At 36.8% G+C, this 13,970-nt stretch overlaps 1 protein-coding gene and 1 long non-coding RNA gene across 3 annotated transcripts; both read left to right on the forward strand.

The window, feature by feature from the left end:
• The first annotated feature begins 1,596 nt into the window (after positions 1-1,596).
• Positions 1,597-4,777, forward strand: LOC139124039 (uncharacterized). The gene is made up of 4 exons (XM_070690170.1): positions 1,597-1,686; positions 2,406-2,716; positions 3,174-3,272; positions 4,348-4,777. Exons 1-4 carry the CDS (start codon positions 1,638-1,640, stop codon positions 4,504-4,506), a joined length of 618 nt encoding a protein of 205 aa, XP_070546271.1. The 5' UTR covers positions 1,597-1,637; the 3' UTR covers positions 4,507-4,777.
• A 5,455-nt stretch (positions 4,778-10,232) lies between these two features.
• LOC139124041 (uncharacterized) lies at positions 10,233-13,376 on the forward strand. Of its 2 annotated transcripts, XR_011549843.1 has the most exons (4): positions 10,233-10,822; positions 11,507-11,816; positions 12,199-12,297; positions 12,992-13,376. It is a non-coding gene; the product is annotated as an uncharacterized lncRNA (long non-coding RNA). The 2 variants fall into 2 exon arrangements; XR_011549844.1 differs by lacking the exon at positions 11,507-11,816.
• Positions 13,377-13,970: the final 594 nt, after the last annotated feature.

The raw sequence follows: 13,970 nt of genomic DNA on the forward strand, positions 1-13,970 counted from the left end.
ATTACGCGATATATTCGTTAATTCGAAATTACATATGCATTTATAACTTTCCACAATACATACAAAAGACAAAGTACAGTATTTATGCTTTCTGAGGTACTCCACATTGTTGTTTGATAACAAAAATAGCTTCAACTATGTGTCTACATTTCCCCTTATTAGAACACTTTCACATATACCAGTGTACGTGTTTTATTTGTTTACCTAATTTGTATTGAATAGCAAAAATGAAGGTGAGGCAGCGATTGTTGGATAGGAGATTATTTAGAATATTTAAGTTCTTTACTACATATTGATACGATGCATCGATATAATACTGTCTTTCTCTCATACGATGAGTGAAAGCATACCTTGCTTTGATCATAGACAGTAGACAGTAGACTATGCTTTGACTCACGACAGAATTTTTTTGTCGTCACGCGATTATATATGGTATCTGTCGCTTTGGGCTAATCTGTACGGCTGTTGCATGCAGGGTACCCTTATCCATACCGGACACCTGGTACCACCACTACACAGCTGCTTGACGGTTGCTATTTTCTATTTGTTCCAAGGGCCTTGCAAGTTATTTATTACTCGAATGATACTGATTATTCGAATGATACTCATGATCGAATTTGTCTTGATGTCTAACGGCAGGTTAGGAAGTCTACCGAGCCAGTTCTCTGTTAATCCCAATATATTTGCAACATGTCTCTTTATCGCCTCATTGTGCTTGGCACAGGTAGTAATTCCAGCGAGACATGTGGACACCTGTGGCAAGAGTGCCTAAATACTTGCTTAGCCAATGGGGAACTAGCGTTATGGTGTTCTCCATAGAATTCCCACAAGAAGACGACACACTTTGGTTCTGTACAGGGTAACTCAATTAAATTGTTGGCTAACAACAACAACCAAGAAACAGGGGATTTCTTGTCGTCCAGAAATCAGTAATTTTATCTTTATTTTAGGACTAAAAAATATTCTCTTTTTTATTTCTATTCAAATGTCAATTATGTAGCTAATCCCCAATCTAACGTTATGTCTCAAGCTCTGACTATTGATGATTTCACATACATATATATTTTAATGTTAATCGCAGTTTTCAGTTCAACTCCTTAAACCATGTTTAACGACCATGCTACTTAGCATGTCACCATAGTATCTGTATCTGTAAAATGCAGCTATTGATTTCATTTGATTTCTAGTCCGGACAAGAATTCAACGCCCAGCAACAAATGTTAGGTATACACATGTAGAGGCAATGTTGTATCTAGATAAAATTTGGGTTTAAAATACATTGTACTTAATCAGAACAAAAATAGGAAAATAAATCATCAAACCGCCACTCGATATTCTATACATTTCAGATTGATTTTCGTTAAAAAGACCTGTGAAAAAAGTCAAAAATTACACGACACTATATAAAGCGACAGAAAAGAAAAGTGACTAACACATCAAGAGGGCACACACGCATAAATATTAGGTGGCAATCAATAATGTAACATCTGTAATGTTTGGATTATTTATTATGATGGCTTTGATCTCGTCAGTCTTTTACTAAATTTAGTAATCTAGCCTTAAATTATCTCAAATTTATAAAAAGACAGCGTTTTGAAGAGTATAAATAGGCAGGTTTTCACCAGTACGCAGATATCATGATATTGCTGTTCAGTGCAGGAAACAGTAAGTCGTACCTGGGATTCAGTGAGTACTTTACACTTATATATTGCATATTGCTATATTGCATTGTGTCTCTGTTTTCGTTACTTTTTTATTTTACCATGAAATCGTTCTGGTCATAGTGTACCCAAATTACTAGAATTTACCCCTTCACATGATGACCGAAAGTTGTTGTGTTTTAAATCGTTTAAAATAATCAGGCTGCTTCTAAACCTTTGATAAGTTAGGAATCGAAAATATTCGATGATCAATCGTTCTAGGTGATAAAGCTAAAGGTCACAATTCTTGATCTTTCACCATTTCTTCGCGATGATACTGGTTACATAATGACAGTTCCTTGTCATTTAGCTCAAAGAATGATGATATTTTGAGTCAATGCACAACTGAGAAATAGTGCATGGGGTAGTCAGACTTTTACTTCACCCTTCTGTTATGCTGCTTGTGTGGTCTCCTTTGATGTCTGTGAGGTAACCAATGTTTTCAAAGCTTTTTGACGTAAAAATCGATACAATTTTAAATTTTAACATATGACATTTCTAATTTAAGATATTTATAAGTGTCGAGTTTTTCACTTCCTGGACCACTGACTTTGATTGTTGATTATGCAAGACAATCGTTTGAAATTTCTTTGTAAAAATGGTTAAGAAAAGTCAAAAAGTATTTTTTTGTGATGGAACGTGACCTTTAAATCGTTTTTCTGTAGAAAATCAATTTCAATTTGTTATTTTGTTTACAATTTCAAGACATGCTGTTGGTGTTCCTCATTGCCACCCTGCTGCCAATCGTTCTGTGTGACTCAGATGAACCGTACGTGTCTGAGGAATGGAAGTGTTCACATATTACTCTGACTGAGTATGATGGTGTCGTGATAAATGCAGTTATTTCACAGCAAGTAGATTGCACGGACGAATTGTGGACATTACGTGACAACATTGAGGAAAGTGAACCATTTGAGACCAAGTATATTTACAAAGCAATTGGTCCATTTATCGAAGAAACCAAAACGTATCGGCTCGTCGATGTGATACAAGACCAACTGGACACGGCAGATTTGGTAAATACAAGACATACTTTTGTCTTTAATCTCTGTTTTTTTTTACCAAGTTTCTGGGAGAGATATGCAGAGTCTGAGAGAGAGAGAGAGAGAGAGAGAGAGAGAGAAGAGAGAGAGAGAGAGAGAGAGAGAGAGAGAGAGAGCCGGTAAGGTAGCCGAGTGTCGAAGAACGTAGATGCGTTTTTCATTTTTCTTTTTCATGACCAAATATATGAAATATTCTCTTCTTAGAATGCTTGTGGTAGCGATAGATTTATTTAGGCATCAAATGTTTCAAGTTCAAAAACAGGTTCCTTTCCGTGATATATATTTTAACAAATATAGGTGTAAATTATCCTACTGTGGCTTGTACATGTTTTTTTGTTCGTTTGTTATACCATATAAACACTCCACTGTGTCCTTGTATGTGTTGCATTCTATGAATAATGAACAATTGTGTCACATTTTCTCGTTTTAGGGATCCAGGATTCCAGGTGAGGAAGTGGTAATGTGTTTCAATGGAACGCTTGACTTCTATACCGGACACTTGCTAAGGGCGAGAAGCAACAAAATGGAAGTAAGTAAGCTCTGATTCAAAGCCTTGTAATTTTTGTCATTTCCTAATATTTGATTTCATTATTAAAAATAAACTTTCTTGTTCTACTTTTAATATCTTGTCGAAATGTTTTGGCTCCAACTTGTCAACACAGCCTGCATGTCTATGCTTACAAAAGTTGTTGGTAACAAATAAATTTAAGTCAGGCAATTCATGAAATTTTTAATATTTTTGTCAGTATTAAAAGTATTGCTAAAAATGTCGACCAGTCTTAGAATATTTAGTTGAGACAACGTATCAAGTTTTTCAATTCTGCCAGTAGATATGTGAACTGAATTATTATTACATTTCCTGCTACGAATGTAAACGATAGAGTGCATTGTACATGCACTCTACTGAGGCTCTGTTTGGAGTTAACAGCCATAGTAAGGTGAAGAGAAATTTGCAACTGTTTTACAAATAAGAAAGCCTAGTAAACCACCTTCGTCGATATCAACTATAATATGAACTTTAATAAAATTAGTCATCATATGTATGTATGTATGTATGTATGTATGTATGTATGTATGTATGTATGTATGTATGTATGTATGTATGTATGTATGCATGCATGTATGTGTGTGTGTCTGTGTCTGTGTATGTATGTACGTACGTACGTACGTACGTACGTATGTACGTATGTATGTATGTATGTATGTATGTATGTATGTATGTATGTATGTATGTATGTATGTATGTATGTATGTATTTACAGTGTGGCTGCTGACACGATGTCCTGGCAAGATTAGGATTCTTTCTCAAAGGCACAGTTGCACCTTTTGCAAAATGCGCTACTTTTCGCCAACGAAAGTCCCTCCGATTGAAGGGAATCTGGTAGAAATGATGTCAATACTGCGCCTATTAACTTGTTTGCGAAGTAGAACAAGTGACAAAGTTGACTTACATCATTACCTCAAAATGTACAACTAGTGTCACTTCAAGTCATATCTCATAGGTGACGATAGAGAATGACCATTCCCATGGCCAGATAGTGGCAATACAATGACAATATCGGGTTGAATACATGACATTGCGTCTCTACTTCACGTTCTTTAAGGAATGTCCCGAGCGATTGGCTGGAGAAGTTTGGTGGAACCCTTCTGGAGAGGTTACATTGTCTACGAGTGCGATGTACTGCACCCATACCCATCTCGATGACTACTTCCTATACTATTGTATGTATCACCATCCTGAGACTGATATCGAAACAGAATGACAATGTTTGGACTCTGTAACAATGCCGATGGACACGCAAGAATCAAAATGGAAGATGTTTGATTTTTAAAGCCTCATTATAACTTTGAAGACACAGAAGCGCTGTTTTCCGCTATAGAGATCATTGAACATAGTATGTTGTTATTTGTCTCTTATAAGTTGTTCTGTTAAACGATTAGCACTGTGCAGTATCTATCTTAAACGAAAGTATAACTTTTACTTTATTGTAAATCGTAAAGCTGGGAAAAATAAAAACCTCTCACTGAGCAGAACGTGTCCGATAGTACACACTTCTCCCTCCCTCCCTCCCTCCCTCCCTCCCTCCCTCTCTCTCTCTCTCTCTCTCTCTCTCTCTCTCTCTCTCTCTCTCTCTCTTGTTTTGAGTCTCAAAACTGCTATCAAAATTTATTTTTCCTGATCTGCAGAGAAAGATTGTTCGACAAATTTTTCAGCCTGGATGATGTATCGTATAATAATTCAGAGAAGGTTCGACATAAACGATTTTGTGAAAAATCTTATGTATGCTGAAGCAATATGAAAAACATATCAAAATCCTAAAATCGACGATTTCATATGTTTGCATCCTGAATGCATCATCCTTATCAGACCAAATGGTAAATTCCTAATATCCCTGCAACGATGATGGAAAATGGCTCAGTACTGCCCTATGACATCTCCTCACAATTAATCCCTTGTGTCCAACTTAAATCTATGAACCTAATATCAAATTACGTCTACAGTATATTATCAATCTTGCTAGAGCATAGAGGAATTTCTCAAAAAGATTGCTGAAAAAAATTTGCCTGAGCTCTTGCCTGAGGTGGTAAGTTAGAATATAAACAAATGCAAATACGGAGATTAATTTAACATGAATTTAGACCTAAGAAATACATCAGATATTCAAAAAAGATACAGGATGTATTTATCACTTGTATAACTCTATGTTTAGTAAGTGTCTGTGTAGAATTTCGAATATATTCCTATATTTGCATGTATTTACTCTAAATAAAGTTTTAAATTTTTTGGGGGAGTGGAGATTTAGCCGAGCGGTTCTCTGTGTGGCCTCTCAGCTAGTCGACTGATGCCGTATGTTGTGGGTTCGAACCCGATTGAAAACTAGCCGTATTTTCTACCCTGGGTTGGTAACTCTGCTGGAGGACAGAATTGTCCTCGAGGTTATCGTTCGCCCATTTAAAGCGATGAAATTCGTTTCTTCGATCGATAAAGTTTGTATGTGCGGTGTGTGATAGTGAGCATGCGTGCGTGTGTGCTTCACGGGCTCTGCAGCGTGTGGAGCGGTCTCAGTCAGAAAAATGTAACAACTTTGCCGGCTATTGAACCACTCTTTTTTGGGATTGGAGATTTAGCCGAGCGGTTCTTTCTGTGGCCTCTCCGCTAGGCGACTGATACCGTATGTTGTGGAATCGAACCCGATTGAAAGCTAGCCGTATTTTAAATAATTGGCTATTTTGCTCAAAGTACACAAATTTCAGCATTTTAACAGTTTCCTTGCGGACGCTTTCAAAGAAGAAACGTCACCGATAGAAACACCTGCATCTTTTCTTTTTCACCATTTTGTCAGGTTCCTTATCTATATCGAAAAATAGGCTCACTCTAACTATAACTTGCCAGTCTTAAGTTTAGGTTGCGAAACACTGAACACTCCAGGCGCCTGTGGTTACTTGAAGAGCTACCTCTTTGCTCCCTGTGTGGAGGTAGTTTTGTGAGAGCATAACCACACAAACAAACTCGGCGATTGCCTGATACAGGTATTTAAAGGTATACTGTCACCTGTTCCAATTTTGCTACAGTTACCATGGAAAGAGAAAATCTGACCAATCACATATTTTAAGCAGGTGGCCGTTTTTTAAAAGCAGCGCCTTCATTGGCATTTCGAATACAAAGTAACGCCCCTTTGATCATATTTTGGCATATTTAGATTACAGGTGACTGTATACCTTTAATTATCTGCTTTTAAAATATCTACATTTACGCAGATTGTTATCATCATAAAACAGTTTCATATGCCATACCTGCAATATGTGTCACAAATTTATAAACCACACGCCCAAAATCTTGGCTAAATAAGAAATTGAATATAACTTTAACCGGGCCGCGGTGGATATATTTTTGTACATTCTTCCAATGCCATTGACATTAGTGTCGGGGCTCCACCAAATAAATCGTACACTGAACAATGAACTACGCATAGAAAAGATAGCTAAACCTAATATAGATATCAGCAGACAAACCCTAAATATATTTCTGACAACTGCAACAGCCGTTCGATAAGACATTTAGCATTATGTGCAGCCTGTCCGCACTCCAGCCAATGAACGCTTGCGAGAGTGCGAGATAATAGGTTTACACCCTGTTAGTTTGCTTTTAATTTTCATTTGACCAATTTTGGCCGAAAGAACTTGGTTGTGGTTGTAATAACGTCAAGAAAAGGCATAAAAATCCTATTTAGTCACGCTTGCTTAGATGAAGACCTCAACTATAAACGACGTAGAATTAATCCCAAGCAAAGCGGTCTGTATTGAGAGAGAGAGAGAGAGAGAGAGAGAGAGAGAGAGAGAGAGAGAGAGAGAGGTTTCATAGTTAAAAAAACATTTCAGAGAAGACCATGCATATATTAAATTTGAATATCATTTGAAACCTGCAACTATTTCAATAAACTGCACCTTGATACACAGGCGCCATACTGTATAATTAGACATACGCATTGAATGTCTATGTACATGGCATTTGCATTGCGGTCTTTGAACATGAGCCTTGCACATGACGCGCTGTAACTTTTGTCATCCACACAAAATTCAAAACAACAATCCATTATGTACCACAGTACGTAATTGGCACGCTTCACAGCATAGATAGTTCCTGTATTATTCTATCTTCTTCTATGTTTGTCTGCATTTACTTCAAATACTGCTTAAAATACATGAATATATTACCCATGATGCATAAGTTTCATCCTTGTTATCAGGTACTGATTGTGCATAATATTTAGAATTTATTAAATCAATCTGCCGGAATCATCACACAAAAAAACGCCAGATATTTTGTATCTATCAATTTTAGTGCTTTTTTTCTAATGTTGACAATTTTACCGATTAGATTCAGTAACTCTTTATGAAAAGAAAGTGGAAACACACGACGTACTTCAGAAATAGCAACATTCAATGGACCTAATAGTAAACACTTTCCGTTGCTTCTGAAATAATAGTTTGATTGTTGGTTGTACCTTACACATTGTATCTGTTTCAACTTAGATAATGGAAACACTCCAAGGTTTAAAAAAATCGACCTATCACACGAAGGCACGCCCAGAACTCTCAGTGCGTGTGGATACGTCTATGTGTGTGCATGGTTTGTGATTGATAAAACACTTCAGAATCGAGCTTTTATCAATTAATAGGGACAAAGTACGCGACAGAGCTACGTCATTAAAGAACATTCGAAATAGTTGAATTACGACTAATAGAAATGCACAGCGTAACCATTAATAATATTCAATGTGTTTTACCAGTATAAATGTTTGTTTACGTATATTTTTGCATCTATAACAGGTCGAATATATTACAGATAACACATACAGTACTGAAATTCAAAATTAATGTTTCCTTAAGTACTCAACATTTTTATCTCAAAATATATTACTTTAACTATGTGTCTAAATTTCCCCCTGATAAGCTTATAGGATTTTCACGTACAAGTGTACGTGATTGATAGCAAAACTGAAGGTGAGGCTAGAATTGTCGGAAATACTCCTTGGCAACTTTACTGTTGATTAAGCAGTCAGAAATTATGTTTGTACAAAGGCAAAATCAGCTCTACCAAGGGTTGTAAATGAAAGTTTATGACATGGCACCATATGTTCAAGATTGAGATAGCATTACCGTGCATAACATTCACTGGTAAATACCACTGTCTTGGTCGGACAACTTATTTGTCATTTAATGTGCACAGTAACCAAAGGCAAAAGCTGATTTCAGTGTACTTAACTTACAGACTATCTTCTGTAGGCCGAATATGAATTTTTTTCTGTATTGTTCACCATGTCACAGTGTCTGTCTGCGTTTATGATAATCAGTTTCAGCCTATTTCAATTGTCCCAGACAAACTGTCTGCATGGAACACCCAAGATTGTATGACGCTATCGGCAGTGATCCCATTAAAACCGGGAAAAGGTGAGTAAAGGGTTAATGTTCTGAAGAGGTATCTTGTGTCTCAATCTTGAACACGGGGTCCGAGTTGTAAATTGTCCTTTAAAACAAGCAGCATTTCTAATCAAATGATGAAAACTTAATCAACACTAAAGTGGCTGCAGGTGTAGATTATTTACGTTCTGATGCCAATCGATATATTGCATCGATATTGACATGTAGGTCTCTCACATGATAACTGAAAGCATACCTGGTTTTGCCTCACAACATAAATTTTGTCACGACTCCGGCTTAACGCGATTGCTCATGATATATGTCACTTTGCGCCAATCTTAACGGGTGGGGCAAGTAGAGCGCGCTTTCCCATTCGCTACTCCTAGTACCGGCATAGCACATGGGTTCACAACAGCACGACTGTTATTTTCTATTTGTTTCGAGGACCTTGTGCGTTATTTATTTACATCGAACGATATTGCTTATTGGACCTGGAATGTCTTAGTGTCGAACGGCAATTTAGGGAGTCCATCGAACAAGTTCCCTATAATCCGCTTACAGCATCAGTGTCAAAAAATTATTCACTCACCAAATTGGGCAAACTACGTTATTGTGCATAAAATAACAACAAGAAGACGACAAAGTATGGTTCTGTACACTATCACTCCATCGAAATTTTGACTTACAAAAACAATAAAGAAAAAAGATCTTAATTAAATTATCGTTATTTTTGGACTTAATAAACTATTCTTTTATATTAATTTTGTATACATGTGTCAATCATGCAAATAATGCCTAAGTTATCATTTGAGTCTAAAGCTTTCAATTATACATGTAATTGTTGCTGATTTTACACATTTTCTTCTCTCTAATGTTAACCACAGTTTCTTGTTCAAACACCAAACAAAAAGCAAATGATACATAGCTTGTCATCACAACGTCTTTACGTTTACGATACAGTTCTTGTTTCCATTTGAATTCTAGTCCAGACCAGAATCCAACGATCAACAATAAATACATTTATATGCTGAGTTAAAAAAGCTGAATACTATATATATTCTAAATAACCAGATATGAACTTAAATGTTCACGTGTTTCAGTATACATAACTAACTGAATGACTGGTTGTATGCAAAGGACTTGAGTTATAGATTTTAAGTTTTGACAGAATTACGAACTGAGTAATCAAGTTATAACAAGCACATGTACTGCTGATGACTTGACAATTAGTGCATTCTTTTTGGCTGTTATGTAAGAGAATTGTACCTTGACCTGTCTCACCTATAGTGACTAGACGACATTTGCAAAGAGATTTTATGCATTGTTTGCAAACTTAATCATGAAGATAATCATTACAGTAAACAGTTACTGTAAAACAAGAGAGACATTGTCTATCGAAACGAACGTACATTTGTGTAGAAGTGAGTGGAGTTGTTGTTGAAGGGCTGCTATAGATCCAGTGGAGAGACTATGATTGAACAGACAAGATGTGTACTACATAACTGCCAAAGTAGCAATCTCTGAGGATATTCTAGCAATAAACCCTGTGTTAGGAGTGTAACATTTACAGATCTGCAGTGTACTAGTGAGATCGCCGAAGACTTGGTCGTCAAGATGTACCATCAGAAATGGAATCTGGTGGTCGAAATGAGATAATCGGTGGTCTTTTGACCACCGAGTATTTCGAACTCTGACGCTACTTATGGTTCACAGATCAATCAGATATCACGCTTGTGAACATGTGAGCTAAAAATGTGCAATGTATCGTCAAAAAGTTTCTTGACCTTTCACTTTCCAACGTAAGCGGTGAATGATAGCTCTTTGAATGTACACACAGATTTTCGTTACAGAGGCTTTTTAGAGAAGTCTTCAAAAGCAGATAGACTACACGACACTGTATGGACAACAGAAAAGAAAAGGGACAAAAATATCGCGAAAAAACACTTGCTCCGGAAATCAATAATGTGACATCTGTGTAAAACTTTGAATGATTTATCACCATGGTTTTTTGCGTTGCTACTCTTTTGCTTAATTTAGCATATTAGCGTTGTGAAAGACAACGTTATACAATGTATAAATATAAAAGTCTGCAACACTGCACAGATATCACGAGATTGCTGTGCAGTACATGAAGCAGTGAACTATACCAGGGTTTCGGTGAGTATTTTACACCAATAGCTATATCCCAGAATTTTTCACTTGCCATGATAAACGATAGTCATCGTGTTCATTTCAAAAAAAAAAATCTTTTCAACTTTATCCACATTGTATCTAAAATTGTGAGTCGTTCAACATGGATAATGTACGGTGATCCATTGCTTTACGGCAGATATCAATTCCTGATTTTTGTACTAATTATTCACGATATCGGAATTACATAGTTACTGTCAGCCCTTTGTCATATGACCTTTTATCACATTAATCGTTACGTTTTGAAAGCTGCAAAACGACTTATGCCGCAGAATGATACAAGGGGCGTATTTCATGATTTTCGGTTAAGGTCGAATGAGGACCGGTTTGCGAGACAGTCAGATTTTTGCAGTAGCCTTCTGCTATGCTGCTTGTATGGTCTCCTTTCAGACCCGTGAGGAAAGCAGTGTTTAATTTTCTCCGTAGCGTTAAAAAGCCACTTTTACTTTCAAACTTTGAAAGGTGTTTCATCATGGGTCTCCCTGTTCCCTAACATTGCCCAGTACCTTGGATTCTTAATTTTGAAAGACAACGATTCGAAGCTCCTTAGGAAGAGATTAAAGCTAAAAATATTCCTTCTTTAGGCGCACATGACCGTACCCATTGTTTGTCCGTAAATAATAGAGTTAGGTTATTTTTTTCTTTTTCAAGACATGCTGTTTGCGATCCTCTTTGCCACCATGTTGCCAATCGTTCTCTGTGACTCGGATGACCCATACGTGTCTGAGGAATGGAATTGTTCACATCTTAAAGTGACGGAGTATGACGGTGTCGTGACAAACGCACTTTTTCTACGGGGATTAGATTGCACAGAGGAGTTGTGGAATTTGCGTGAAAACTTGAGAAAAGTGAGCCATTTGAGACCACGTCTGTTTACAAAGCAGTTGGTCCGTTCATTGATGGAACTCAAACATATCAACTCGTTTACGTAGCACAATACGAACTGGACACGGCAGATTTGGTAAATAAAAGACACGTCTTAATCACTTTTTTGCGCAAGTGTCAACATGTCCTTGGGTTTTTTGGCGCGAAAGATTCCTTCTTCTGATGGAAAAGTGGAGGCAGATAGACAATGCCACAGAGACCCGGGGAGAGCGATAGAGTGTCGAGGGAGGGACGTAGAAGCATACACTAACCTTCATATTCGTCACATGTGTGAGATCATTAATTGTTTTGACTCATTCTGGGATGCCACAATTCCACCGTTCCAATATAACAAATATATCTGACATTTTCCTCATTGCTTCATGTACATTTTTTAAAGTTTCTTTTGTAATACCATTTTGACTATTAAATATCTTGTCGATATTTATTAATTGAAATGTTTTGTTTTCGCCTGTCAGGGATCCAGGGTTCAAGGTGAGGAAGTTGTCCAGTGTTACAATGAAACAACTGAACTATATTCCGGACACATGGTGAAGGCAACAAGCAAGAAAATGGATGTAAGTAAGCTGTGACTCGATGGGTTATAAGTTGTATCATTTACTGATATTTGTGTCATTTGATTTATTAGTGTCATTTAATTTAAGAATAAACTTCTACTCTCGTCATCATATAGAAACGCTTTGACTCCAACTTATCAACACAGCCTGTGTGTCTATGCTAACCTATGGTTTTGTTGACAAACGCGTGTAAATTATACTCCAAAAAGCACGTTTAGGCACAGTTTCAAGCTTGTCTTTTCAGGCCGAACATGTGCAGAAGGCAGTGTTATATGATACACTGCTCCGAACTTCAATTCAAATATACTATGCAGACGCTATTTGTAAGCTAAACAATATAGTTTTGGTGGAGAAAAATGTATTTACCGATGTATGCATCAATGTAAAAATTATTAAGTAAGTAAGTAAGTAAGTAAGTAAGTAAGTAAGTAAGTAAGTAAGTAAGTAACTCACTAGCTAACTGGTTTATTAACTAAGAATGTACGAATATATGTACGTAATACTATGTATGTATGTATGTATGTATGTATGTATGTATGTATGTATGTATGTATGTATGTATGTATGTATTATGTGCATGTGTATATGTACTGCGAGTCTAAACGTGCTTTCATTTTGGACATTTTTTACAATGTAGAGACAACTTCATCAAAGGAGGCGCCTTCGTCATCATGTTTCTTATGCGATCTTTCAGGAATGCCCTGAGCCATTGGCTGAAGACATTTGGTGGAACCCTTCTGGCAATGTTACATTGTCTTCGAGTGCTGCGTACTGCACTCATACCCATCGTGATGACGTCTTCATAAACTACCGCATGTAACACAATCCTGAAGTTGATAGAGAAACAAAATAACAAAACTTTGGACACTTTAACCATGCCGATGCGCAGCAGAAAATAAAAATTGAGAGTATTGATTTATATAGTTTCGTTTCAACCATAAAGACTTCTTCATTGTAGCGATCATTTCCGCGACAGAGATAAACTTTACAAGATCTTTCTGTTCTCATTTGCATTGTCTGATATTGTCTAAATTCCCGTGAAAAAATAATCAAAGTTGTCCCTTATCGATGTTAAAGAAGAGGATATCTTTTCCAGTATTGTAGAATCTGTGAAACCATCTCTCTCTCTCTCTCTCTCTCTCTCTCTCTCTCTCTCTCATTTTCTTTCTCTTATTGTCTCTCTTATTGTCTCTCTCTCTCTCTCTCTCTCTCCCTTTCTCTTTCTCTCTCGCCGTTATATGTTGAACATTTGTGAAAGAGCTCCGCATTTTCAAAATGGTTTTCGCGATATAAGGACTTCCTCCCCCTTAAATATCGGCTTTGTTACGTTGGGTTTTGTTTATATTTCGTGTTTCCTTTGTTTGGGTCATTTGTTGTCTCGGTAAGTCAATTGTGAGTGGTGAATTAATTAGGCTGATATTGGCTGTCACCATAGAAACACAGCATTAAATTCAATAATGTATAGAAGGGAAAACACTTGATGACTTTGTTGAGAGTATTGCCAATGATATCGACACTCGTGACATTCTAGCTGCCTCAAGGATGAACAAAGTTGTTGTTTTCTCAAAAAGACTAAACAGGTTACACAGATTGTACTGTAGGTATGCATGTCGGAGATTTGTTTGTTCAATCACATCCGATAATTCAACCCTCTACGAAAGCAATTATTTCAA

This window comes from Ptychodera flava (genome assembly GCF_041260155.1).
Source record: "Ptychodera flava strain L36383 chromosome 23 unlocalized genomic scaffold, AS_Pfla_20210202 Scaffold_23__1_contigs__length_28996876_pilon, whole genome shotgun sequence".
NCBI lineage: Eukaryota > Metazoa > Hemichordata > Enteropneusta > Ptychoderidae > Ptychodera > Ptychodera flava.

Excerpts from the sequence above, each read along its gene's own strand:
- LOC139124039 (XM_070690170.1), top strand. The coding sequence starts at position 1,638 with ATGATATTGCTGTTCAGTGCAGGAAACAGTAAGTCGTACCTGGGATTC. Across the intron at positions 1,687-2,405 it reads TAAGTCGTACCTGGGATTCA|ACATGCTGTTGGTGTTCCTC; the intron begins GTGAGTACTTTA and ends TACAATTTCAAG. Across the intron at positions 2,717-3,173 it reads AACTGGACACGGCAGATTTG|GGATCCAGGATTCCAGGTGA; the intron begins GTAAATACAAGA and ends TTCTCGTTTTAG.